Source organism: Dendropsophus ebraccatus, chromosome 15 (genome assembly GCF_027789765.1).
Source record: "Dendropsophus ebraccatus isolate aDenEbr1 chromosome 15, aDenEbr1.pat, whole genome shotgun sequence".
Classification (NCBI taxonomy): Eukaryota; Metazoa; Chordata; class Amphibia; order Anura; family Hylidae; genus Dendropsophus; species Dendropsophus ebraccatus.
Genome location: NC_091468.1, coordinates 28,742,509 through 28,768,695, shown reverse-complemented (window position 1 = coordinate 28,768,695; position 26,187 = coordinate 28,742,509). Strand labels below are relative to the sequence as shown.

At 41.9% G+C, this 26,187-nt stretch overlaps 1 protein-coding gene across 12 annotated transcripts in view; it reads right to left on the bottom strand.

Annotated features, from left to right (window-relative positions):
• Positions 1–409: 409 nt before the first annotated feature.
• The window catches only part of AFDN (afadin, adherens junction formation factor), a 111,792-nt gene continuing 86,014 nt past the window's right edge, over positions 410–26,187 (bottom strand). For 4 of the 12 annotated variants that reach the window (XM_069955500.1, XM_069955496.1, XM_069955499.1 and 1 more), the window contains 7 exons: positions 25,156–25,247; positions 22,355–22,543; positions 20,336–21,397; positions 5,613–5,747; positions 3,600–4,110; positions 715–799; positions 410–631 (listed from right to left, as the gene is read on the bottom strand). In XM_069955500.1, the coding sequence (XP_069811601.1) occupies positions 478–631; positions 715–799; positions 3,600–4,110; positions 5,613–5,747; positions 20,336–21,397; positions 22,355–22,543; positions 25,156–25,247 (2,228 nt within the window). In that variant the 3' untranslated portion in view covers positions 410–477. The remainder of the gene's footprint in view (positions 632–714; positions 800–3,599; positions 4,111–5,612; positions 5,748–20,335; positions 21,398–22,354; positions 22,544–25,155; positions 25,248–26,187) is intronic. The other 8 variants (XM_069955501.1, XM_069955503.1, XM_069955504.1 and 5 more) reach the window with 3 other exon arrangements.

Sequence of the window (26,187 nt, the reverse complement as noted above, 5' to 3'; positions counted from 1 at the left end):
GTATCAAGACTTTGAATATCCAGATATTCATAGATTTGTTTTTTCCCTCCAGTTTATTAACCAAGAGAAACCACCATTCAGCACTGAAAAAATCAGTATAAGCAACATGGTATTATCCTGCAAAATAGTTGTTTTCATATGACAATTACAATCAAAATGTGTATAATATATATATATATATATACATATATATATATATATATATATATACACATACACCTCCGAATATATATAAATATCTAAATTTTCACAATTGAAAGTGGAAAAAAACACTTCTTACTATTGCAGTATTTCTACATTTCAAATGAACAGTCTTAGAATAAGTGAATCATAAAATTGTTCTTTACAGAAAAAAATATATTTCTCCCCTTTACACACCTTTAACCATCAACCCCTCCCCCCCCCCCCAAAAGTCCTATGATTAAAAAGATTTCCAAACTATAAATCCATAACAGGCTTCAGTGACATCATACATGATTATTTTGTATTGAGCTCATTCTCCAGCTCCATTAGCTTGCGGGAAGCTTTTACTTTGTTTGAGACATCTTGGCCCTGGGAGAAGAGACGCTGACGTTCTTTAAAAGTCAAGCTTTCTGGAGCTCCGCCGACAGGAGCGGCATCAAATTCCTGGCTGGATGAAACATAGGATATTTAGATAAAGAGAATAAACCAGTGAAAATATATGGAATAAAAAGGACAATTGCACATTGTTACCTTTTTAATCTTTTGTCTCTTACATCCTTGTACATTTCAGTGTTTCCAACTACGGCACCTGTTGATCCAGTGTATGAATTTGACCCTGGTAATAAAAATGGTTTAACAGAAGGTTTTTTATTATGTAAATTCCTTTATAAAATAAGTTTCCTCTTATTTATAACTAAATCATAAGAGATCAGGCCACTGGTGCTGGAGACTTCATACGGAGGATCCAGCACTGCCTTTTGGTGTATGTTTATAAAGGAAACTGCAATTCAATGGTGAATGTAGCATCAGGCCTTATTCCCACATTCCAGCATCATGTATCATTATAACGCTCCTAATCTGTTTCAGTCCTCACGCTACTGTACTGACACAGCTGCGCCATTCCATTGCACGCTGTCCGTATATAAGGACTGTGCAAGGAACGTGGGAATAAGGCCTAAGTGATTACATTCACTAAACACTTGCACAACAGTTTTATTGGTTCATCTTACAGTAATATTTATCTCTTGCAGGTGTCATCTGCTAGCACAAACAAAAATGATAGCGACACATCACAAAAAATAACAAAAATTTAAAAATAAATTTCTGACCTAAAACGGGGCATCCTTCAGAGGAAAGAATGCTTCTTTCCAAAATGATTCTTTACTGTAAGAGCAGTGAGACTATAGAACAAGTTCAAAAAGGCTTTGATGGCATAAATATAATATTGTTATGTAATATCAAGTTATGGCCAACAGATTTCTGGAGTTGGGCAGCTGATCTAGTTGTTTGTTCTAATATTTGGAGTATAGTATGGGACAACTGTCTCATAAGTGTTTTTGACTCCACTGAATAAACACAATGGGGGAGATTTATCAAAGAGAATAAATTTAGACTGGTGCAAACTGCCCACAGAAGCCAATCACAGCTCCTCTTTTCTTTCACCAGAGCTGGAAGCTGAGCTGTAATTGGTTGCTGTGGCCAGTTTGCACCAGTCTAAATTTTACACCCTTTGATAAATCTCCCCCAATAGGTTTAAAATTTGAACCTGACAGTTCTTACCTTTCTTTCAACCTTATTTAATATTCATGCAACGGTATCAAACGCTTTGCTGAAATCCAGATACTTATATCCATCTACTTCATGCAATATATATAAAATATATAAGTGGTATACTTACCCAGCCCACTAGCCCAACATGACCAGTTTCCAGAGTGTCTGGTCCCACCGCAGTCCTTTGACATTCCGTGTAAAAAGGAAATGATGGCACAGTAGCAAATGAGACTTGACATCAAAGAGATCAGCTGTTGAGCGAGCATTTCCTGTCCCCGCAGAATGGCAGCAGAACTACTTGAAGAGGTTATTCAGGAAAAAATTACATTCAACTATGCTGCTGGGGAGATGTTCGTGACATATACTCACCTGTCCTGTTCACCACTGCTGGGTTATGGGCTGCCTGCTCTTCATGATTCAGAACATTTGGTTACATGCCATTCTCACTGGAAATGAAAGCTCAGCATAGGCGCATACTTACTGGCTAAGCTGATCTTCCATTTCCAGAGGGAACAGCGCTTGAGAGGAAGTTTTGAAATCGCTGACAGCCCAGGACCCAGCAGTGGAACGGGACGGGTACAGTGAAGTATATGTCACTAACATCTCCCCTGCAGCATAGTTAAATGTAATTTTATCCTGGAAAACCCCTTTAAGTAAAGGGCTAAGGCAGGTACTAGGGGCTCCAGAAACCAGCAGCGGTGGGGGGTGGAGGCAGCAGGTTGGGTAAGTATGCCTCATTATGTTCCCTGAAGCACCAGCCACATATTAAAAAAACTCTCCCTGCCAGGAAAACTGCTTTAGGGTGCGTTCACACCTACAGGATCTGCAGCTGATTTTCTGCAGCAGATTTCAGTTAAATAACTGAACACAGCATCAAATCTGATGCTGTGTTCAGTTATTTAACTGAAATCTGCTGCAGAAAATCAGCTGCAGATCCCGTAGGTGTGAACGCACCATTAAAGAAATAAGATTAGCTGGAGATGATCTACCTTTAGCAATCATATGTTATTTTGGGTCCAAAAAGTTTAGTTACTTAGCTATCATCTTTCTCAAGACTGTACGGATTTGTAATATTTTTACTTTCAATGTTAAAGGTAAATAAGTGAAAGTTAAATAAAAGGTAAAATCTGGCCGTAATTTTTGAGGTACAAATACTGCCGTATTTTCAATGTAATATGTGTTCTGTTAAAGTCAATAAGAAATTAGATGGCCTGGTACATACAGTATAGAATAACGGCCGTAGATTATAACTGTCCATATAATAAACACCCACTTTTGCAAATTACAGCCTTTTTTATCTGTTCACACACTGTTCTATTTTCACTTAAAATTTGCTTGTATTTTACACTGTTTACCTTGCCTAATTGTAGTAGGATTTCATGTTAAAACCTGCCTGTCTGTTTAAAAGGGCACAAGTACGATAAGATGGGACTGTGAAATAGTTAGTAACACTTGGAACGCTAGTTCATTAGTTGCAATACAATTTGCCATGTAAATTAAATAAAAAAAAGAGATGAGTAAAGCTCATGCTAGCAGCATATGACCTGAATGAAAAACATGGATAAGCAAAGCGTGATAGCCAAAACCAACAGTACTTCAATTTACTAAATTGTTTGAAATTTGTAGAGGGGAAACTAAGATTTAAGAGAATTTTAGTGATTTAAGAGTTAATAATTTCAATTAGGAAAAAAAACTGGAAAGGAAAATCATGATTCTACACCGATTCACCAAAGAGGGCAGGAAATAGGAAAAAGAGCTAAATAAACAAAATTACAGAAATCGAGGACAGTCTAAAGGTTATAAATCACAAAGGTGGTATAGATTTTAGATTTTTATTAAGGAACCATACGTATTATCCACTGTACCTCTGGAGATGCTTTGTTGTAGGAAACTTGGTTTATTTGATATGGGAGGGGCCAGGCCTGTTTTTTTACCAGTACTGTTGGCATTGGCTGCAGTTGGCTGGAATGAGTTGGAAAGAAAGATGCCATCGGATACAGGACGAGGTTGGCGTGCAGCAGGCAGCTGTGGCTTAGATGCAGCTGGAAGGAGGTCACCATAAGACTTTCTTGTACTGGAGTACTTATCCTGACCTGCTAGGGTTGTGTCTTCCTCATCATCAGTGTATGCAACAAACTTGGCAGTGTAAACGGTGTCAGGTGAAAGGGCTTGTGTTTTGAGGTAGGAGGTGTTTCGTTGAGGAGGGGGAGGTGGAGCGTTAGACAAGAGGGGTGGGTATGAGTGTTCATATTCCTGTGGAAGTGGAGGTCTGTACAGACCAGGCTCTTCAGAGTCTAGCAATCTTCGTTCCGCTTCCTCGTGTTGCCTGCGCCTCTCTGCTTCCAAACGATTGTAATACTCCTCTTCTTGCCTCCTCTGCTATCCAAAAAGAAATGCAATTAGACATATTCAGATAATATGCAACCAAACTGAACCCACTGAGAAACACTGACCAAAACCAATGTTTTCCATGGGTTCCATTGAGGAATTCCAGGTTTCTACCACTGTGGCAGTGGTATGTGGGGATGTGTCAGTACAGTAGCGCAAACCATTTTGGGGCTCTGAGGTCTGCTCTGCTGAACACTACTTTTTTTGCTCATGTTGACTGACCCCTAAGGGCGGGTTCACACTACAGAATTCTCGCAGACAATGTCCACGGAATTCCGTCAGCTGTCCGCCCGCACATCTGGGCGCCTTTCCGCCGGCCCCATAGACACCATTCTATGGGCCGGCGTATTCCGCTGTACGCTGAAAGAAGTGTCATGTCACTTCTTTCAGCGGATCGCGGAATACGCTGGCCCATAGAATGGTGTCTATGGAGCCGGCGGAAAAGTGCGTGCCTGTGCGGGCGGACAGCTGACGGAATTCCACGGACATTGTCCGCGAGAATTCCGTAGTGTGAACCCGCCCTAACAGTGTAAATCAGGCTTGTGACCTGTTCTTCTACTCGATGAGCGTTTAACTGCGTCCCTCACACAGACACCAGAATACCCTGTATAATGAAGCTGCAAAATACATTTTCCACATGGGACGGACAGTAGATGCCATTACTGATTAATATGATATAGAATAGAAATAAGACTGGTGAAAAAATGCCAAAAGTCTGAAAAAAAAGATATTCTAATGAGTATTATCATGAGCTATAAGACCTGTAAAAATAATCCAATCAGCCTGAGGAGCTCTAGACTGGAATCATACTATGCTACCTAGGGGCCAAGTATGAGATCCAACTTCTGTGCCTCCCGGGGATCTCTATCGGTGACCTGGCTCCATTGATATGAATCAAGCCACAGGTAAGCACGTGACCCACAGCTCCATTCATAAGAAAGGAGCCTGATTGTAGATCAAGAGATTACGGCTTTTTGTGGTATTATTTTACTGTGTGAACATAGCCTTATATGTTAAAACTGGCATTACAGATGCCAAGTGGATCTGCTGTGAAAAAGTAACATGTCTTCTTTCAGAGCGGATTTTTTTTAGCACTGTTTTCATGCCTTTTTCAGAATTCCTTAACTCCTTTAAGTACCTATGATGTACCGGTACACCAGAAGGTCCGGAGACTCTATGAAGGGAGCTCAGAAGCTAAGCTCACTTCATAGAGGGTGAGCACTGGCTGCAACAGGACCAGAGGCTACAACATTATATAAAACTCACATTTTATATAAAGGCTATGTTCCTACTTCAGGAACAGATTGGGGGAACGCAGCCATCTCGTGAAATAGACTGCCACTAATAATGTTCATGTTCTTTAGCTGTCTATTTAACAAGATGGCTGCGTTCCCAGATATGTTCCCGAAGTGAGAGCATAGCCAAAAAGTATCTGGCAGGAAGGGTTGTTAACAAGACCAATCTGGAGACAGATAAAATTTTTACAAAACCTTTTCTTCCGCTTCTCGCTTTGTCCGTTCCTCCTCTTGATTTCTCCTTTCCTCCTCTTGCCTTAAGCGCTCTTCAGCTTCTCTCTTGCGAATTTCTTCCAGCTGTTGCTGCCGCCTCCTTTCTTCATCCTGTAACTGAGTGATATACGTTTTTTTTTTAGCAATAATTTATGCATTTTATATATATTTTTTTGTCTTGCCAAATCTGTAAAATGAAGCAGACTACACAGATGGACTATTAATTGCATTTATTAGGGTAACTATATATTTTTCTATAGTTTATAGTGGCTTAAAGTGACACTGTCACCCCCTTTGTGCATTCTGACATCTCTACACAGGTGTAAAGGGTAAATTTAGCGTTTTTCATACCTTATTTCATATCATACGTCATGGTGTTTGTTCAAGTAAAAAGGGTCCTTCTATCAACTGCAGATTGCATTAAGTGGGCGGGGCCTCGCAGCATTAGTGCCACTTAGCCCCACCCACAACTGCATTGGTTGGCTGGCGTAAAGGGGGTGGGGTCTACACCTTTCGGACAGCCTGTTCAATGGCCAGTAAGGGGGCGGGACCAACTGTGGCATTGTGGGCGGAGTTAAGTGGTGCTAATGCCTCGAGGCCCCACCCACTTAATACAATCTGCAGTTGATTAAAGATGACTTTTTACTTGGAACAAGCACCATGACGTATGTTAAAATAAGGTATGTAACCGCTAAATTTACCCTTTACACCTGTGTAGAGATGTCAGAATGCAAAAAGGAGGTGACAGTGTCACTTTAAGATTAAAAAAAATAAATAAAATAGCCTTTGGTTTACCGATTTAACAACAAACGCTTAGAAAGGAATTACTTAACAGACCACATTTCCAACAAAATTACAGTTCTGAGCTCCTGCTTTCTGCTGAAGACACAGAAAACTGTGTGTAAACTCTTCACTTCGTCTCCCCCCTCCTCCCTTCTGAGATGGCTCATGTAAAAAGTGACTCTGGTTGGCTGCCTCTGCACTTTGTAATGCTGGGAGAGTTAATCTGTGCTCAAGCTGCTGATGACCTTGCTGTGATTAACCTTTCAGGCATTACATATTACAGATACAGCCAGCCGTGGATGCGGTTTACATGAATATCTTGGAAGGGAGGAGGGGGGAGAGTGTGAACAACTCACACAGAGTTTTTTGTGTGCTCAGCAGAAAGCAACAGCTCAGAAGTGGGGGAAGGAGACTGAAAATATAACAACGTGTATGGAAGAAATTGTTGGTCTCCAGGAGGAAGGGAGGGATGATTCAGCATGTACTTTACCTGAGCGAATATCTCTTAAATTTTTTGACAAAATATAAACCCACATATCTCGGAAACAGGAGGTCATATAAAAAATCTTTAAAGTGGTTATCCAGTGCTACAAAAACATGGCCACTTTTCCCCCTCTCGCCTCCAGATTGGGTGGGGTTTCCGCTTCCTTTCATTGAAGTAAATGGAGCTTTATTGCAAACCACACCTGAACTGGAGACAAGAGAGGGGGAAAAGTGGCCATGTTTTTGTAGCACTGGATAACCCCTTTAACCCTGCTGTTTTGTTCGGTCAAAAATGACCGGATTTTAAATTTGATATTTTTTAAAATATTCATTATGCGGTTCTGAAACTTGTGGTTCATTGACTTTTCCTCATTTGAGGGGTTCTTACTAATAGCAGTTTTTATTTATTTACTTTTTGCGCCACGTCTCTTTTTTTTACTCTTGTACTGTTCGGTCAAAAAGTGACCGATAGCCTTTTATACTAATCTCCAGCCGTTTTTTGAAAAAAATAAAGGGGTTATAATTTGGTCAATCCGTATCAGACAACAGAAAGCCAGACATGATTTTACATTACAATGCCACTAAAGGGGCAGTTGATACTCTAGATCAACTCATAGGCACTTACACCTGCAAACGCAAAACTAATCGTTGGCCAATGGTTGTTTTTTACAATATTCTTGATGTGTCGGTGTACAATGTATTTGTGTTATGGCGTGAAATAGATCCAAATTGGAACAAAAATAAACTGTATAAAAAAAGAATGGGATTTTTTTTCAGAGGAATTGGGAAAATCACTGGTTAGCCCATATATTGAACAAAAGTAAAGTAACACCCAGAGGTGATGGAGCTGCAGCCAATGTCAACAGGATCCAACAGCATGCTGAAGAAAGTGAACCAAGGGCTTCCACTAGCACTGCGACAATGACCACGGCCTCCACTAGCAGTGCAACCAGCCTAAAACGGAAATGATGCGCCTTCTTTCCAACATCAAGTAATCACAAATCAAATGTGATATGTTGCAAAGTGCAAAGTACTTATGCAAAAGACACGTAAATTATACTTGTGACAAATGCAAATAGTAAATTTAGCACCTTGAACCTTATTTCACATTTTATTTTATTTTTTTAAAATATATTTACATACAGTTTGATGTTACTAGTTATAGTTTACAGTTTTATAAAGACGTTTTTTGTGCAAATGTGCAATATGCATGAATAATGCAATAAGGCCATGTAACATTTTTTGACACAAAAAAAATATATAAATTAAGTTTTTTATTTCATTTTTTATTTGTTTATGAACAACCATGTTCACATACCAGTATAATATTGCAAAAGATATTCAAATAAAACACTAGTTAGTAGAGATGAGCAAACAGAGTTCGGGTTCGAGTCCATCCGAACTCGAACGTTTGGCATTTGATTAGCGGGGGCTGCTTTACTTGGATAAAGCTCTAAGGTTGTCTGGAAAACATGGATACAGCCAATGACTATATCCATGATTTCCACATAGCCTTAGGACTTTATCCAACTTCAGCAGCCATCGCTAATCAAATGCCGAAAGTTCGGGTTCGGATGGACTCAAGAATGCTCGAGGTTTGCTCATCTCTACTAGTTAGTTAAAAATCCAGACCTTAATAGGCCCGGTCAAAAATGACCAAAACATATGTGTATAGTAGAACCGAACAGAACAGCAGGGTTAAAAGGTGTATGCAATCTGGTTTATATGCAACATTTATCAAAGAGTCTCAGTAAGGCTTTTAAGTAAAAAAATAACGAAGGAAGAAAAAAGTAGCAATGAGGAGCCCAGTCATTATTATACATTGAAAATAAATGAAATAATAGATGAAATACATTTGTTTAAATCCATCTATTAACACATGGTGCTATATAGCATGTATGAGAAGAGTACTCCAGAAACCCATTTTATAGGTATACACTAAATCATACACTGTCAATGTGTAATTTGAATAAAGGTTCTAAAAGCAGATACAAAAATATACCAAACCATAAACCACCACCACTAGAAGAATAGCAGCAGTGCAGTATCTTACACTGGATTGCTTATGCCAGTAAGTAGTAAGTGCTAAAAGGAAAAGCATGTATCAGTTACATATTTTAAGACTAGCAGCAGACTGCTTTGACAGTATAAATTCGGCCCTCTTCACACATCTGTGCAATTTACCTGGATTTCTTATCAGGAAATCCGGGTAAATGTCCTAACCCATGTGGTTCTATTGGTATGGATACCCCCCATGCAGAGCTGATGGAGCAGGGAGGGAGGGCAGAGTTGTGAGCTCCACCTATTGTAAAGAGTCTTCTTTAGATTAGGTCATCAACTTTCATTTTATTCCAGTCTGTGATCTAGCTCTAGAAAGTGATCTGTACAGAACAAGAGATCTCAGCTTAGATTTAAACCTAGTGGTCAAAATGAAAACTATAAGATTGCAGAATTATTTTAAAATTCATACCATACCATTCATACCCACAAACACCAAAAATTCTTGTTTAACATGAAAAAAAAGAAAAAAAAATAATTTTAGCAATAGGTAATTACCATAACACACTTCCTTTAGAACAAAACAGCAAAGTAAGGTGCTCACAGCCCCTTTAACCATTAATGAAGCAGTTCACAAAAAAAACACCTTTTTTTGTTAACCCCCCACAGTTGCTGGCGCATATACTTACGGATGCTGATCGTTTTCCCTGGGGGGGGACCCATTTTTTGTGAACTGCTTCTGACGACTTACACCAACTGGTTTTAAAGGGGTCATCCAAGCTTAGAAACAGCGCCTCTCAGTCTTCAGTTTGGGTGTGGTATTGCAGCTCAGTTCCATTGGAGCTGAAGTGTAAACCCACAATCGGAGGACAGGGGTGGTGCTGTTTTTGCAAGAAAGTAGCTGTGTTTTTTTTAAACCCCAGATAACCCCTTTAAATGACGGGAAATAGTGCAGTTCAGGAAATATGATACAAATGCCTTTTTGTTTAAATATACTGAAGATTTAATTTACTGTAAAACCAGAATGTGTATTGCCTCAAATCGCCAAGGTTGAGGTCATGAGGACAAAGCAGCAATGGAGCTAATGTCACTAAAATCACCATCAACATCAATGTGCACAGATATCCACCCACCATGCGTAATGCCAGGTAAAATACCATCATTAATGTGAATGCGCATACATTTCCAATGACAACACAGAACTTGAGAATAAAAACAGATACTGCAGTGAAGTCGGTCAGTCATAAATAGATTTCTTCTAGTCATCTCTATGATCATGCACCTGACAAATACACAGGACATATAGCGGCTTCTTGATGTGGACCCAGAATTACTTGATTTTTCCTTATTAGAAAGTTACTCTGCTTGTTTTTCAAGTGTTACAGCAGCCTGATTCCTGTGAAATAGAAGTCTCACTTCCAACCTCTGCCTCTTGTTTTTGGTAAGTATCCTTTAATATATTGCCCCATTTTGCATAGGAAAATGTTAGATTTCATACAAAGTGTGTATCAATTTAATTCTCCTCTGTCTCTGCAAAGTCAGTGACATCATTAGGAGAACCATATCATAGGACACAAGGGCTTCTACTCTATCATTTCATAATACGCTGCACTTTATAATCTATATGGTCAGTTACCGGTAGATACATAATCTGCTTATTTTATTTCAGGATGACCAAGTGACCAATGACTTTATTATATTGCTGGAGATGAACAATACACACAGATAAGACTGGGTATGCATCTTCCCCGTCATTACTTGGTTTCTGGGGGAGGATGTTGGTACTAGATCACTTCATATAGACCAGGGGTGTCAAACGCAGCGCCACTCCTTGGTCTCTTCAACAGCCGCTGGCTGTCATTTTTGGTCGGCATTCAGGTATGTCATGTACCTGCTCCTTCAGCTGCAACGTCATGGCCCCGCTGATGGACTGCACACTCAGCTTGTCAGTGACTGCAGTGGTGTCCTGTCCCAGTCTGATTGGCTGAGCAGGCAATTCATCAGCCTAATGGGTCAGTGGAGGCAAAGCTGCACAATATCATGTAATGAAGAGTCACAGAGGAGTCAAGGTGTAACGCTAATGCCACACTCAGACGTGCCTCACCTCTTTTGCATAAAAAAATCTGTGCATGATCGATCCATCTTTCCTGTGACGATGGCAAATGCAGGAGGCGCTCGGCCTCTGAAATCAGTGGTGCATGCGTAGACCAGGAAAATAGTGAGAGCATGCAGGAGCAAGGGCAGCACAGAATACTCATACAGAAGTGGAAGGAGTGTTGAGGCACGTCAGCGCTCATGTTGCACAATATGGAAATGGTTCATTTACTGGCTAAAGAGGATGGGAGTAAGACTGCTACATTACTACAACCTTCTCATTATTGCTAAATATGCAACTATGACCTATTCTGCCATATGCCTGTGTGCTCACCCTGCAACTCATGTGTTACCAGTAGTTCAGTGAAGTCTTAGGCTATGGCAGGGCTGTTTCTAGGATCGGGCGGGCCGGTTCACCGCACGGGGCACTGACAGCTAAGGGGGCGCCCCCTCCCCTCCCGACCTCACTGATGAACTCCTGTAAGCTGCCAGCGCCAGCCTCCTCTCCCCCTATCTCACTTGCATATCTGTGAGACAGATCCTCAGCAGGCCAGTCATGACGGAATCGGGCCTGCCGGAGGATCCGTGCAGCAGCTGACATGCTGGAGAGGAGAGAAGGGAGGAAGACCGGTGCCAGGATTAGGAGAGTATATTGTTTTTTGTTTTTTTGTGTAGAGGCAATGCAGGGGGGGTCTCTTACTAAGGGGTTAATGCAGGGTGTCCCTATACTGTGCTCTTGTCCCCATACACAGTGCCCCTGTGCTCATATACTGTGCCCCTTTCCCCATATTCTGTCTCTATACCATACAGATATCATACAGAGTTATCTGTGGGGTTACATAGGACTGCAGGTGACAGCTACTATATTATCTGTACTCAGAGATATCACTGTGTTATCTGTGGTGTTACATAGGACTGCAGGTGACATCTACTACATTATCTGTACTCGGGGATGTATCACTGTGTTATCTGTGGTGTTACATAGGACTGCAGGTCACATCTACTACATTATCTGTACTCGGAGATGTATCACTGTGTTATCTGTGGTGTTACATAGGACTGCAGGTCACATCTACTACATTATCTATACTCAGAGATATCACTGTGTTATCTTAACACTGCTCTATGCCGTAATACTCACACTGCTTCTTGCTAGTAACCCAGGTAACCCCCCTTCCTTCCCCAGGGCATAATGGGGGGGGGGGGGGGGGGGGGCTTTTGTCAAGATTTGCCCTGTTGTCAAAATGACCTAGAAACTGCCCTGGGCTATGGTTATTTGCAATAATTTTGAAATTAGGAAGCAAAAAAATTTCATGCAACTTTTTAAAATCTGCATTGTTGCTGCTGTAGTCTGTGCAAATCCTGTACATAACTGGCTTCTCACATCTGTTGGCTCTCCCCACACAAATAGTCCAGTGTTAGAAAAGCCAGCGGAAAGAGAGAGAAGGTTGTACACTGCAGTTTAGGGTCCCATTACACAGTCCGGTCATGCCAAAGCAGGCCCTGTGTAAGAGGGACAGCAATCAGATGATGAACAAGCAAACACTTGCTCATCAGCTAAGCACTAAACTGGCTGCCATTAGGGCAGTTGATGGCCTTCAGACTCACAGCTCTCACATCACTCTGCAATGATCACACATTAAAGGGGTTTCCTGATTAAAACTTACTTGTCCCCTATGCACAGGATAAATAACAAAAAGAAGATTGCTGGGGGTCAGACCTCCGCCAATCTCCATATCGGACCCCGGCTCCTTTGTTTTGAATAGAGCAGTGAGTCGGCAGGTGACCTGCAGCTCTATTCATCTTCTATGGAGCTGCCAGAGAGCGCCCAGTGCTGAACACGCCAGCGGCTCCATAGAGAATGAATAGCGCTGCGGGTCACAAGCCAACCCACGGTTTTATTCAAAACAAAGGAGTCGGGGCACTGATCTAAAGGTCGTACCACCGCCAGCCGCAATCTCTTACCTTGTCTCCTATTCTTTGGATAGGGGACAAATAAGTTTTCCTCTGAAAACCCCTTTAATGGCAAATTGCTGAAATGTGCTTTGTTTTCTAATGGCAGCACAAAGTAGTGACTGGTATTCTTTAAAGGCTATGGACACCTCACCCCACTTTCATACATTAATGACACATAAAATAACCCCTCGCCAATAAACTATCAATGGTCTTCCAGGTCAAATAATAAGTATATGCAAAAGTACTGCAGAAACACCATCATGTGTTTCTCAACGTCAGTAAGCTAGCCAGACCTTCCTCTGGGAAGGAACAACCAAGCCAAGGGTGGTCTCCAGTCAAGCAAACCACCTCAGCAAGTTATCCATCCACAGACAGCTGTTTCGGGGTATTTGCCCCTCATCAGTGTGGAGTAGGATTCTGGCTAGTGGGAGCAAAGCCTAGTACCTCGAAACAGCTGTCTGTGGATGGATACCTTGCGGAGGTGGTTTCCTTGACTGGAGACCACCCTTGGCTTGGTTGTTTCTTCCCAGAGGAAGGTCTGGCTAGCTCACTGACGTTGAGAAAAACATGATGGTGTCTCCGCTGTGTCTTGGTTGATCTCCCTGAGGTAAACCAACTTTCTCTTAAATAATATGTATACACATCCGCATTTTGTATCTAATAATGTCCTACATTTAAAGGGACGCTGTCACCTCTCCTCCCCCCCCTCAAAACCTTTAACTAAAGTCATCTGTAAATAGCATAACAGATGCCAATTCCAAATCTGTAATTTGTATCTTAGTACTCTTTTGTATTTCACCATTGTAAGCCTATGAACTGGGCATGTTGATGCATTCTTAGCTCCAGAATGTAAAGGAATATAAAGGAATGGAGAGGGCTACTCAGATTAGTGGCTTATAGCAAAGGAATGCATGAACATAGAAAGATAGAAATTGCAGATTCAGAATTAGCGTTGTGTACTCTAATCTTCTATGTTTAGGGGGTGTCTTGGAGGTGACAGAGTCCCTTTAAGTTCATAGGAAAATGTCAGTCTGTGCACACATTGCAAAAAAATACATCAGCACATCCAGCTATTCTCCCATAGACATTAATGTAGCACATTATTAGAGATTCAAAATATGGATGTGTTTTATACCTATTTGACGTATTTAGCTTTTATTTTAATGTGTGTGAAAATAGCCTAAATGTAAACTATATACTAAAAAAGCATTTCAAACAAAGGAAAAGAAACTTTTTATCATCATTTTGTGCCAAGCCACCTATATATATGTCATTTAAAGTTCACATGTATTATCTTGGTACTTAGTGACTTAAAGGGGTGGCGTCACGAAGCAAAGAATGTAAAATCTGCTAGCTCTCTCTCTCTATAAAAAGGAGAACAAATGTGCTGTTTTTAGTAAAGTAACTTACATCACTGTACCATTTTTATTCTCCATGGATCTAATCATTTCCTGGTTCCCCCTCCTAACTGTGACCCTGCTGTTGAAATGCAACAGCACAGACACTTGAAGTGAAAACCACATGCAGCCTTAGAACATAGTTTTAATCAGGCACATAAGGCCATAAGAGGGGCAGCAACTAGTCACCTGGGTGGGGGGCACCGGTGACTAGTCATGGCTTGCTACTTGTCAGCATGCAGTGCAGGGATCATTGACAGGCAGAGGGACCAGTTAGTGGCCTCTCTGCTTGTCAATCATCCCTGCACTGCATGCTGGTAGGCAGAGAGCCCCCCCCCAGCCCAGATGACTGGTTGCCACCCCTTTCCTGGCCTTGTGTGCCCCCAATCTAAAACTACTGCTGCAGACGTGGCAGGTCCAAAAATGCAACACGTAAAAATGAAATTTGACAAGTCATTGCAATAAAGTGGATCTATGTACCAATTCATACTTACAGCATACTTACAGCTTACGTAAACATAAAAGGAATAAATAAGAAACCATCAGCTATTATAAAAACTACCTTTAGACCTCTCTTATGGCAAACAGTTCAACAGATTAGGGATACTTATGTAAATAATTTCTGTGAACACCTAAAAAAAAAAAAGAATATAGCAGCTGGCTTCTCATCATCATCAGTTCCAATGACAAAAGAAAAACAGATTTGATTTAAAAAAAAAATCTGACATAAAACAAAGTGCATAACAAAAAAAAAAAAAAAAATCATCAAAATCGGGATCAGCAACCTTTGGCACTCAACTTTCTGATAGCGTCCTGGAACATTTACTTTCACAGTACTGGTAGGAATACTAAAAATTGCCAATCCCAGAGTTACAATGAAACAGGTTTACAACAACAAATGTAAGAGAGAGAACAAATGACACCAAGCTACTAGTGATACTACTTCCAGGCACGGCATGCTTCAAGAAACATGAGGGACTTGTCCCATAACAGTACACTAAAGACAAAGCAAAGACAGCACGTATACCACTACAGAAAATGTGATCATAAGTTATAAGGAGGGAAGAATAGGAAGATGGCTGAAGAGAAAAGAAAAACAGAACATACCAAATCTAGAACAGAGATTGCTGGCACAGCAGTCTGCTGCAGATAGCAAAGAGGAGAGGGGAAAAAAGATGCTAAGTGAAATAATAGAGAACTGGTGTTTTCATAAGACAATTCCTCTTTTTGTTGCTCCAGCCATTAGGGTGTCCATATGCACCTAAGAAGCAAATTAAAAAGGCAGGGTGATGTACGCCTGAAATTCATAGGTAAGGGACAGCGGAAGGGTCATACAGTTCTATTGTAACCTTAAACTGTTGGAAATAAATCAATGTTATGAATGTGTCTATGTTGTTAGAACTTTCAGGATCTACATCAGCAGGGGATATGATATAAAGCAGATTTGCAATTTACAGTATAAAACAAAGCTATACTTACTTGTATCCAGGTACAGTCTCCTAAAGATTTTTAGTCCTGAAAAAGTGACATAGGAAATCCCGGTCATGTGTGCTCACAGAAAAGGCAGTCATGTGATTGATGGACACATTGAGCCGTGACGCTGGGACTTCCTGCGTTTAGATTCCTATATCAACCAGCACAAGACTAAAGCTTCAGGAGACTGGACCTGGATACAAGTAAGTATAACTTTGTTATAAAGAATGAGCACTAAAAATATTATTATTATAATTAATAAATGTAAATTGAACACATACTTCATATCACATAAGTCATAATGACAAGTACACTTTAAGGGTCAAACATTTAAATAACAGTAGGAAGGAGTTACGTAGAATCCCACATAAAAATCAACCGATTCAGTAAATAGCGCACCGGCTTTAACCACCACTATGAATAGGGCTGGAAAGGTTATAGAATTTATCCCCTTTACAAACTATTTTTTAGGGACCTTTGAGAGAATAGTGTAGTAGGGGTCAACATGTTCTACAAGAAAAGGGAGCATGTGAAGTTTTGATCGTGGCAAAGATTCCCCAATAGAAGTCTATATAGGATTCATGTTTTTCACGGATTCTACTTATGCCACTTCAGTGGAAACTGTGAAAAACACTGACGTGATTGTACCAATAGTGAAATTAGAGGGGACATGGAGGCAGCCTCCTACAAACAGGGGGCCCACTAAAGTCTCCGCTAGCTTCTGGCTGTTACGTGGCCTCCGGTCAGCGTCAGCACCCAACGAGTGTGAACCACCTGCTCCTTGGAAGCCCATTTGGCAAGGGCAGTGAGACTGACTAAGTGAGAAACGCCTTGGCTCTGCATTCTGCTAATCATTCTTGTGGCCACTCCCTCCACCAGCACTGTGGCGTATGAGTGACTTCACTCGTGCGCACACAGAGCGGGGAGAGGGCCAACGCTGGAAGCCTACAGTGCTGCACAGTAGGTAAGTATAGTGTCTCTTTTTTTTTTTCTACAGCGGAAAAGAGGAAAACTATAGAGGAAAATGGCTACAGGTGTGTAGGGAGGACGGGCACACTACGGGAGAGGAGGAGGAGGTGAAGTGGGGCGTGTTGTGCTGGCTAATCTGGTGCTACGTGAGGTGTACACAAGTGAACATGCTGGGAGGATTGGATGCCTGCACGTGGTGGAAAACATATTAGGGGGATAGGATGCCTACACATGGTGGAATACATGCTGGGGGGTTGTGATGCCTACACATAGTGTAATGCATCTCCACACAAAGATATAATACAGCTGAAAGTCACAACCTAACTGCAGGTCTGTTGATGGCATATTCAATGTGCTGCTGTAGCATTGCGATAATACACCTGGGGGATTCTAAGTTGTGTATTTTACCTCTAGCAATCCTTTGCTTTAGAAAGGCTTGAAATAAAGGTTAAATTGTAAAGGAGTTAACTGTGGGATGCGGTTTTCTTGGCACTAGTTTTATCGTTGCCCTATGTTCCGTCTTGGAGATTGCCTATGTGGACAGTCAAGTTTACCTATCTGTTAAACAGGAAAAGTCACACATTTGCCTTGTTATTTATAAGCACGGATAAAAGAAAAATTTTTACAAAAGTATACTAAACTGCAGAATTAAAGCAAATCTGCACTACTGCTACCGTTTTGTTGTCTCCATCAAGGCATATACAGTCCAGGGTTCTGCCTGTCTCCTGGGGCCGGTATTTGGGCTTAAAACATCTTTTATTCTAAAGGCACAGAGTCAATCGGGCGGGGCCAAGAGTATCTAGCCCTAGGCCTGCAGCTTCTTTCTCCCGCCTTTCTTCTTTTTCAGCACACCCCTGGGCTGGATATTCATCTACACTGTGCTGACAAAAGAAGAAAGGTGGGGAGAGACACACTGCAGGCCTAGGGCACGGATGCTCTTGGCCTCACCTCATTGACTCAGCGCCTCTGGAATAAATATTGTTTTTAGCCCGAATACCGGCTCCAGAAGACGGGCAGATCTCAGGGCCTTGATGTAGATGAGAAAACTGTTTGAGAACCGGCGATTTGGGGGAAGCTGCTGGCAGTACAGACTTTAACATGGTGATATAGGAAAATAACAAAACCAAACCAGTGTGTTCATTCTGGTCACAGGTCCATAGTAAAATTACAAGATCATAGTAAGACAACACGTTATTTATACCTGTCCACTGAATTTCAGGAGAGCTTGACTACACTTGGCCAAATACAAGAGGAGTTAGAGGGTCCCCTTAATCTTTAGAGCACATTATTTTGCAAACGTCGAGAGCAACATAAACACTGCGTTACACACGCAAAATTTTCAATAAGTTAAAAAGATGAATACAGTGTTAATTGCACATGTATTTCACTATAGAAATTTTTGCATGTAAAAACAGTTGTATTTACGCTTTGTGGAAAAACAATTGTGCCACCCTATCATATTAAAGGCCCAATACAGGACACTGCTGCTTGGTGTCCTGTACTGACACAGTGTGAGATGGGAGATTAATAGAGATGAGCGAACCTCGAGCATGCTCGAGTCCATCCGAACCCGAACTTTCGGCATTTGATTAGCGGTGGCTGCTGAACCTGGATAAAGCTCTAAGCTTGTCTGGAAAACATGGATACAGCCATAGCCTTAGGGCTTTATCCAACTTCAGCAGCCACCGCTAATCAAATGCCGAAAGTTCAGGTTCGGATGGACTCGAGCATGCTCGAGGTTCGCTCATCTCTAGAGATTAATAATGAAGGTGGTGAGCTAATACTAGGCTCCTCACAGAAAACACCTACAGGCAGGATGAGCGTTGTGATAAATGTGACTGGAAAATAGACAACATGGCTAACTGTGGTTGTAACTTCATATAACCATTGGTCTACAGCATAAAAAGTAAAATAAAAACAACTACATTGTTACTGACAAAATCATCATTTATATTGAAGGGGTTATCCAGGATAATAAAAACGCGGCTGCTTTCTTTAAAAAAAATTAAAACATTTAAAAAAAAAAAAAAAAACACGTGTGTCCTCAGGCTGTGTGTGGTATTACAGCTCTGCTCCATTCACTTGGAATGGAACAGAGTTGCAGTACCAGACACAAAATGACAGCTAGAGGGGTGGGTTCCCTTTAGAAATCAGCTACTATTTTAACCCTTTTGAGGGTAAGTGCACACTGAGGAATTCAGACGGAACCTCCGTCGCGGAATTTTCAGCTCGTGGACTGCAGTAGGCGCACGAGTCTCCGCCCGTGTCAGCAGGCGAGACTCCATTCTATGCACAGGTGGATTCCTTCCTCCGTCCAAAGAATGATCAAGTTCATTCTTTAAACAGAGGAAGGAATCCACCCGTGCATAGAATGTAGTCGCGCCTGCAGCAGTCCGCGAGCGGGTGCGAGCTGGGAATTCCGCGACGGAGGTTCCATCTGAATTCCTCAGTGTGCACATACCCTGACTCAGAAACGTAAGGAGTTCAAGAGGTGTGTAAAAAACTACATACACCTCAACGTGTCTGCTCCTACTATAGTAGATCAGAAACGCTTGTGTTCCTGACAAATATTCTAAAGAACTAAAAGGGGTAATCTTTAAAAAAAAAAAAAAAAAAAAACCTTTTCATATGTTGCTGCCCATGGTGAGACTAAATTATGTTCATCCTTATTTATGACATACATTACCATCTATTCAGTCTCCTTCCCCCAGTTCTGAGCCTGCCACTTTATGTTGACTACACTGTGTTTGTGAGCTATTCTCTTTATCTCCCCCCCCGCCTGCTCCCACCAGTCCCAAGTGGCTGATGTAAACAAGTCCCTAGACAGCTGTCACTGCACCCTCTGATGCTGGGAGGGTTAATGGTTAATCACAGTTCATCAGTAACTTGACCTCAGATTAACCCGCCCCAGCATCACAAAATTGCTGCAAAACTGCAGATAAAGCCTGCCAGAGACCTCTTTGCATGAGCCATCAAAGAAGTGTGTGTGTGTTTTTTTTTCCTTTGGGGGGGGGGGGGAAGAGAAGAGGATAGAGAGAACAGTTCACACACAATTTTCTTTGTCTTCAGCACAAAGCAGCAGCTCAGAGCTGGGTGGAGACAAAAAAATTAATGACAAGTATGGAATGAAGTTGTTAGTCTCACCATAGGCAGCAACATATGAGAAGTTATGTTTCAGCGTACTACCTCTTTAAGATGTGTATGATCAATTCAGCAGGCACATAGTGGTCTTCCATAGTCTACAAACTTAACATATAAAGAGAACACAATGTACACAGCGGCCTCAGCTATCCAAAGGATTATAGTAGGCTAAAGAAATGAAATATAAGAAGAATTAAGTGGTTAGTAAACCTGTTAGATATCTCACAAGATCCTTACCTTCTTACAGCTGCAATGGAATAAGAGGATCACTCCTGAATTTTATGGTTTGTCTGCTAATGCAACATTAAATATGCTGTAAGTCTTACCTTGGTTACATGTGTTCAGGGTATTAACATTAGCTTTGTATGATATACATATAAATATAAAAAAAATAATAAAATATAGTATTACCCTTGCTTTTCTTTCTGCCTCCAGACGCTGCATAATAAGCATGGTGTCCATATCGTCATCTTCTTCATCCTCGTCATCATCCTCATCTTTCTGCTTGGACTCTTGCAGCCTCTTTTGGAACTGCCACTCCAGCATTAGTTTGCGCAGTCTGTCATTCTCTTCAGCAGATCGCTCGGCTTTGTTCTGCAGTTCGTTTATTTCCTTGCTGAGCATATCTACAATGTGCATTTGTTGCTGCTTTTCCAACTTCTCCTTGGCATCGCGCTTCCATGGATCAGGAGAAAGGCTGTCACTGGAAGACAGTTCCTCTTTGCTGATTGTAATGTACTGAAGGTCTCTTCTTTCTATGGTGCGCGGCTGCTGTTGAGGCTGCAACTCCCGGATAACAGTTTCTTGTGGTCGAGAAAAACTTGGTGGTTTTTCTGGTTTGGTCTGTGGTATACTTGGAGGTGGTACTGGCACCGGGACTGGAGGCTGTGGAACAGCAACCTGTGGAGTAGCGGTAGGCTGGGTCCGTACTTTTCCAAGTTTCCGCTCTTGTTCTCGTCTCTTCCTTTCTCTTTCCTCCTCTAATCTGGCCTTTTCCTTCTCGTACCATCTCTGATGTTCTTCTCTTTTCTTCCTCTCTAATGCAGCAGACTGTGAGTTTGATTGACCTTGCGCTGGTGGTGGTGGCAGTGGTAAATCCATGGGTATACCCTCAAATTTCTCAAAGTCTTCTCCATAATGCATTGGTGGCGGTGGTGGAGGTGGCGGGAGATCCGTTCGAACAGGCTGTGACCCGGACACTGGAGCAGGCTGAGATGGACCAGGAGTTTTCCAGCGGCCAGGACCAGATTTGTTTAGTGATGAGGCGGACGAATACATTTTCATTGAACTGTTTAGATGTTCTTGGCTTGATGTGCTAGATTCCAAAGTAGAGGTCTGACTCATCCAACTATCCTTATTGTCCATCTTCCTGTCTAAAAACTCCAAATCTTTACGCATAACTGGTTCTATATGACCTCGGTCTGACTGAAACCCAGGATCATCTCTTAGCTCTTCTTGAGAATGTGCAATTCGCTGATAAAAAAAATAAAACAAAAATTTGAAACACAGCTACAAAGCAAAAGCTCAATATTGCCATATTCACAGCCACAGAAAGCAAATAGAGATTTTTAACCCCTAAGTGACAGTCATTTTTAGGGGGAGATTTATAAAACATGTTGTAAAGTGAAACTGGCACAGTTGCCCCTAGCAACCAATCAGATTCCACCTTTTATTCCTCGAAGAAAATGAAAGGTGGAAATCTGATTGATAAATCTGCCCCTTAGTTTGTACCTTTTTCTGTTTAAGGGTAGCATGTGAGACTCTCGGCTCCCGTCGGTCCCCATCACAGGCCAAAGCTGACAGAAGCTGGGAGCCTCACATGCAGCCGCGGCGCCGAGCAGGTAATGTAGGCTGCCCCCCGGGGGTTGGGGGGGGGAGGCTTGGTGATGAAAATTCCGCTGCGGGTATGTAACCCATTCAACTTCACTGTACCAGAAGACCAGAAGCCTATAGGGGCTCCATGACATACCGTGTTGTCATGTGTTCTTAAAGAGTCACTGCTATTAAAAAATTTTTTGCAGAAAATCAATAGTTGTAAGTTTTTGTTTTTTTTGAAAAATGCCATTATCTGCATTTAAAAAGCCTTTTCCCAGGCACCCCTCTCTCATCCACTGTTTAGAATCCGGTAATCTGGACTGTTTTACATCAGTCGAATCCTGTCTGTGCTATGGAGAGAGGAGGGGGGAGATTTGTCGGCAGCAGAGAGCAGAGAACAAAGGATTACACCACAGGGAGGCGCTGAAAGCCCCTATTCAGAGGTCAGTGCTGACATCAGAGTAGAGAGCCTGGTGATGTAGCTGTAAATTAACTCTTTGTTGTCCTGTTTTGGTGACTCATCTCTCCCCTCTCCATAGAGAACAATGAAGACGCACTAATTAAAAAAAAAAAAAAAAGCAATTTATTAGGTCAAAATTCTAGTCAACTGCTTACTTGAACGGAAGTATTGCTAGAGTGGTTGCTTTCAATTTGGCCATGAACTTGCTCCTCATAATCTGGCCACTGGCCTTGTGCAGGAGTTATGCGATCCTGGGATTTGGGATTTGGAAAGGTAAAATACTCTCTTGTATAGGTCTGTGTGGGAATAGGGTAGGCCTCTGGTCTCGATGGGAGCTGTGGTTCCTGAAATAAAGACAATGGTAAGAAAAAAGGCACAAACACAACGGCAGATTATACAAGTACTAGAATATACATTTACTTCTCCCAATCGACTATTTCTTGACCCCTCTGAAAGTTTCTATTTACTTCACTGCAGTGCTGACTTGCTTTGTAAACAGAACATTTTGTTACATTTTTGGATCTTGGTCATCCTGGTATGGTCAATCACCAGATCTACAATTTTTATTGGTGACATACTGGAGTAAAAGAAAAATTTTGATTGCTTTTTAATAATTTTTTTTTCCGTCTTAGAATTTAAAAATATCAGCAATCCTGGTGGGTTTCCCCCCACCCCCTTTCATTTATGTTGTTTACCGTGCAGGAAAAATATTGTTCTATTTTAAGGCTATGTTCACAAGTAGCAAAAATGGCGCGAAATTCAGCGGCGGAGAATGCCGCCAGCCCACCTGTCATAATGACAGTCTATGGGAGGCTTGCACACCTCACATGTCTATCCTTCAGCGCGGAGAGAGGAGCCAGCGCTGAATTCTGCCACTTTTGCTACGTGTGAATGTAGCCTAACAGATTGGACTATTCTATGCACTACAATACACACAAACACTATAAAACGAAGGGGAAAGTATATACACGTACCCTAAAGCACGGGACATCGGCAGTGGGAACATATATATATACGGACAAAGAGAAAATAGTGCTGCCCCTCACACCTATGGCTGATACTAATGCTTCTCAGCTACATTTAAAAACCAACTCCAGGATGTGGGTATATAATTTGATCAAACCATATTGCCAGCGTGCCAGTCTCCTGGCTCACATGGGTCCCTACACTAAGTTACCACTGTGTCAGTCAGCGACCGCCATCCCCGCAAGGCGTGCACAAACAGGGAAGGGAGGCCATAGAACGGCCCTGCGACCCCACTGTCACAGGACCGATACCCAGAGGCCCCAGTAAATCCCAGCAGGCTCGGCCGTCGGAGAAGGCTGTCACCAAACGACACAACAAGGTCTAAAACACTCACCACACTCCAGCAGGTAGAATGGGAAGGATAGGGGGTACAAGTCATGTGTGCACAGGTGTCTCCTGCTAATTGTGGTCATGTGGGTCTTACCAGGAGGAGTGCAAACACTGAGAAAAGGGAGAAATGTAAAATACGGACATAGAGAAAATAACGCTGCACCTCACACCTACGGCTGATACTAATGCTTCTCAGCTACATTTAAAAACCAACTCCAGGATGTTGGTATATAATTTGATCAAACCATATTGCCCCATGTACCAGCGTGCAGGTATTGGTCCTGTGACAGTGGGGTTGCAGGGCCGTTCTATGGCCTCCCTTCCCTGGTTATGCACGCCTTGCGGGGATGGCGGTCGCTGACTGACACGGTGGTGAGTTAGTGTAGGAACCCATGTGAGCCAGGAGACCTGCACGCTGGTACATGGGGCAATATGGTTTGATCAAATTATATACCCACATCCTGGAGTTGGTTTTTAAATGTAGCTGAGAAGCATTAGTATCAGCCATAGGTGTGAGGTGCAGCGCTATTTTCTCTTGTCCGTAGGAACATATATATACTGCTGACGTAAAAGGGGGTTAAACAACAATGTCAGATAAAGCAAATGAATCTTTTAGAATAATTAGGATTTCAGCATTGATTACTATTAATATGCAGCCTATTTGTTTCCTAAGCCCCAATTATAGGTGAAGACAATCGTACATATAGTTGTACTGTTTATGTCTATGAATACATTTCAACATCCACAGTGAAGGGAGAAAAAAAAAAAACTTAAACATTTTAATGACGTAAAGCAGTGCTTTTGAGAACTGCAGAGAAAAGACATTTAAAATAATGCCTGTCAATTTAAACAGAGTGGGTGTTTATATGCAAGCCTAGCATAGTTACTTAGGAAAGAAGGTTCTGAATGTTGCTGGGTTCTTGCAGCCCAGAAGAACAAGCCTCCTAATATGCATAAAACTCTAAAGCTGATCAGCGCTGGAGCGACAGATTGAAATAAGAGTTATATCTCCTGATGCAGTATTCCCTGCAGATACCTCCATGTCAGAAACTGGGCAGGAGGGATTTGCTACTGAGATCATGGGGGGTCCAAAATCTATACCCCCTGGGGATCTCTGTCTACTTTGTTTATAAATCAAGCCATGGATCAGCACAAGACCCAAAGCTCCATTCATGCTGTATCGATTTGCTTGAGAGATTGGAGTACAACACAAAGTCCTTCATAGATAATGAATCGAGCCACGGGTCACACGCTCGATACATGACAAAGGAGCCCGGTCGCTGATAGAGAAATTCCCGGGGGGGGGGGGGGGGGTAGTTCGCACAGAAGTCGGACCCCCTATGATCACATACTTGCTCCCTATCACAAGAATAGGGGACAAGTATTTTTAAATCAGAAAACAGCTTTATTAATTACAGATTTTTCTTCACCCACATAACTGGGAAAGAATTCCTCTCTATGTGAAAATCTTGACTGGCAAGAATGTCTTTCACGTCATTACATGTACCACGAGTTGACAGAAAAAAAAAAAAAAAAAAAGCAAGTTGAGCAAGAACTGCAAATGAAAATGTCTAAAAGAATATTAAAAGCAATAACTAACCTCTGAACACAGGTTTCCTGTAGAGACTGATGTGATCTTAACTGCTGCTGTACTGCCATATGTATTTTTTCCTCCGGGACTTTGAGGTTGATCTTTAAAAAGGAAATTAATAAAATATAAAAACAAAGAACTAAACATATTGATTATTAAATAGTTTATCCACTAAAATACATGCTGAATCATCCCCCCTCCTGGAGACCAACAATTCGTTCCATACTTGTCATGTCCTTTTAAGTCTCCTTCCCTCAATCCTGAGCTGCTGCTTTCTACTGAAAACACAGAAAACTGCAACCCCCCCCCCCCCCCCGCTTTACAAGATGACTAACGTAAACAAGTCCTTGTCCGGTTGTCTCTGTAATCTGTGATGCCAAGAGGGTTCATCTTAGGTCAAGCTGTTACTGAACTGTGATTAAAACTCCCGGCATAAGAGTGCAGAGACAGCCGACATGGCCATTTTTACACAAGCAGTCTCGGAAGGGAGGGCGGAAGAGGAGGAGATGAAGGGAACAGCTCAAACAGAGTTTTCTGTATCTTGAGCAGAAAGCAGCAGCTCAGAACTAGGGGAAGAGACTGAAAATATACCAAGGAGTGAATTGTGAGTCTACAGGAGGAGGGATGATTCAACCTATATTTTAACTGAGCGGAATACCCCTTTAAAAGGTAGTGCGGTGTTTAAATTTTATTCACTAAATACCACACATTACAAAGTTACACAACTTTGTAATGTGTGTTATTTAAGTGAATGGCCCCCTTCCCCGTGTTCCTCCCACCCCGGAATTTTTGGTCCTTAACTATGCTCAGCCAATCACGGCTGAGCAGCTGATAACGTGGCAGAGGGGGGCCGGCATGAGGGGAGGCAGGAGCGGATCGGCCGGCCTCCCGAAGATGACGTCGTCGACACAAGATGGCGGCCGGGTTGACAGCGAACACGTAAGTATAACGCACAAACACTTCTGGGGTGGGGGGGAACACGGGGAAGGGGGCCATTCACTTAAAAAACACACATTACAAAGTTGTATAACTTTGTAACGT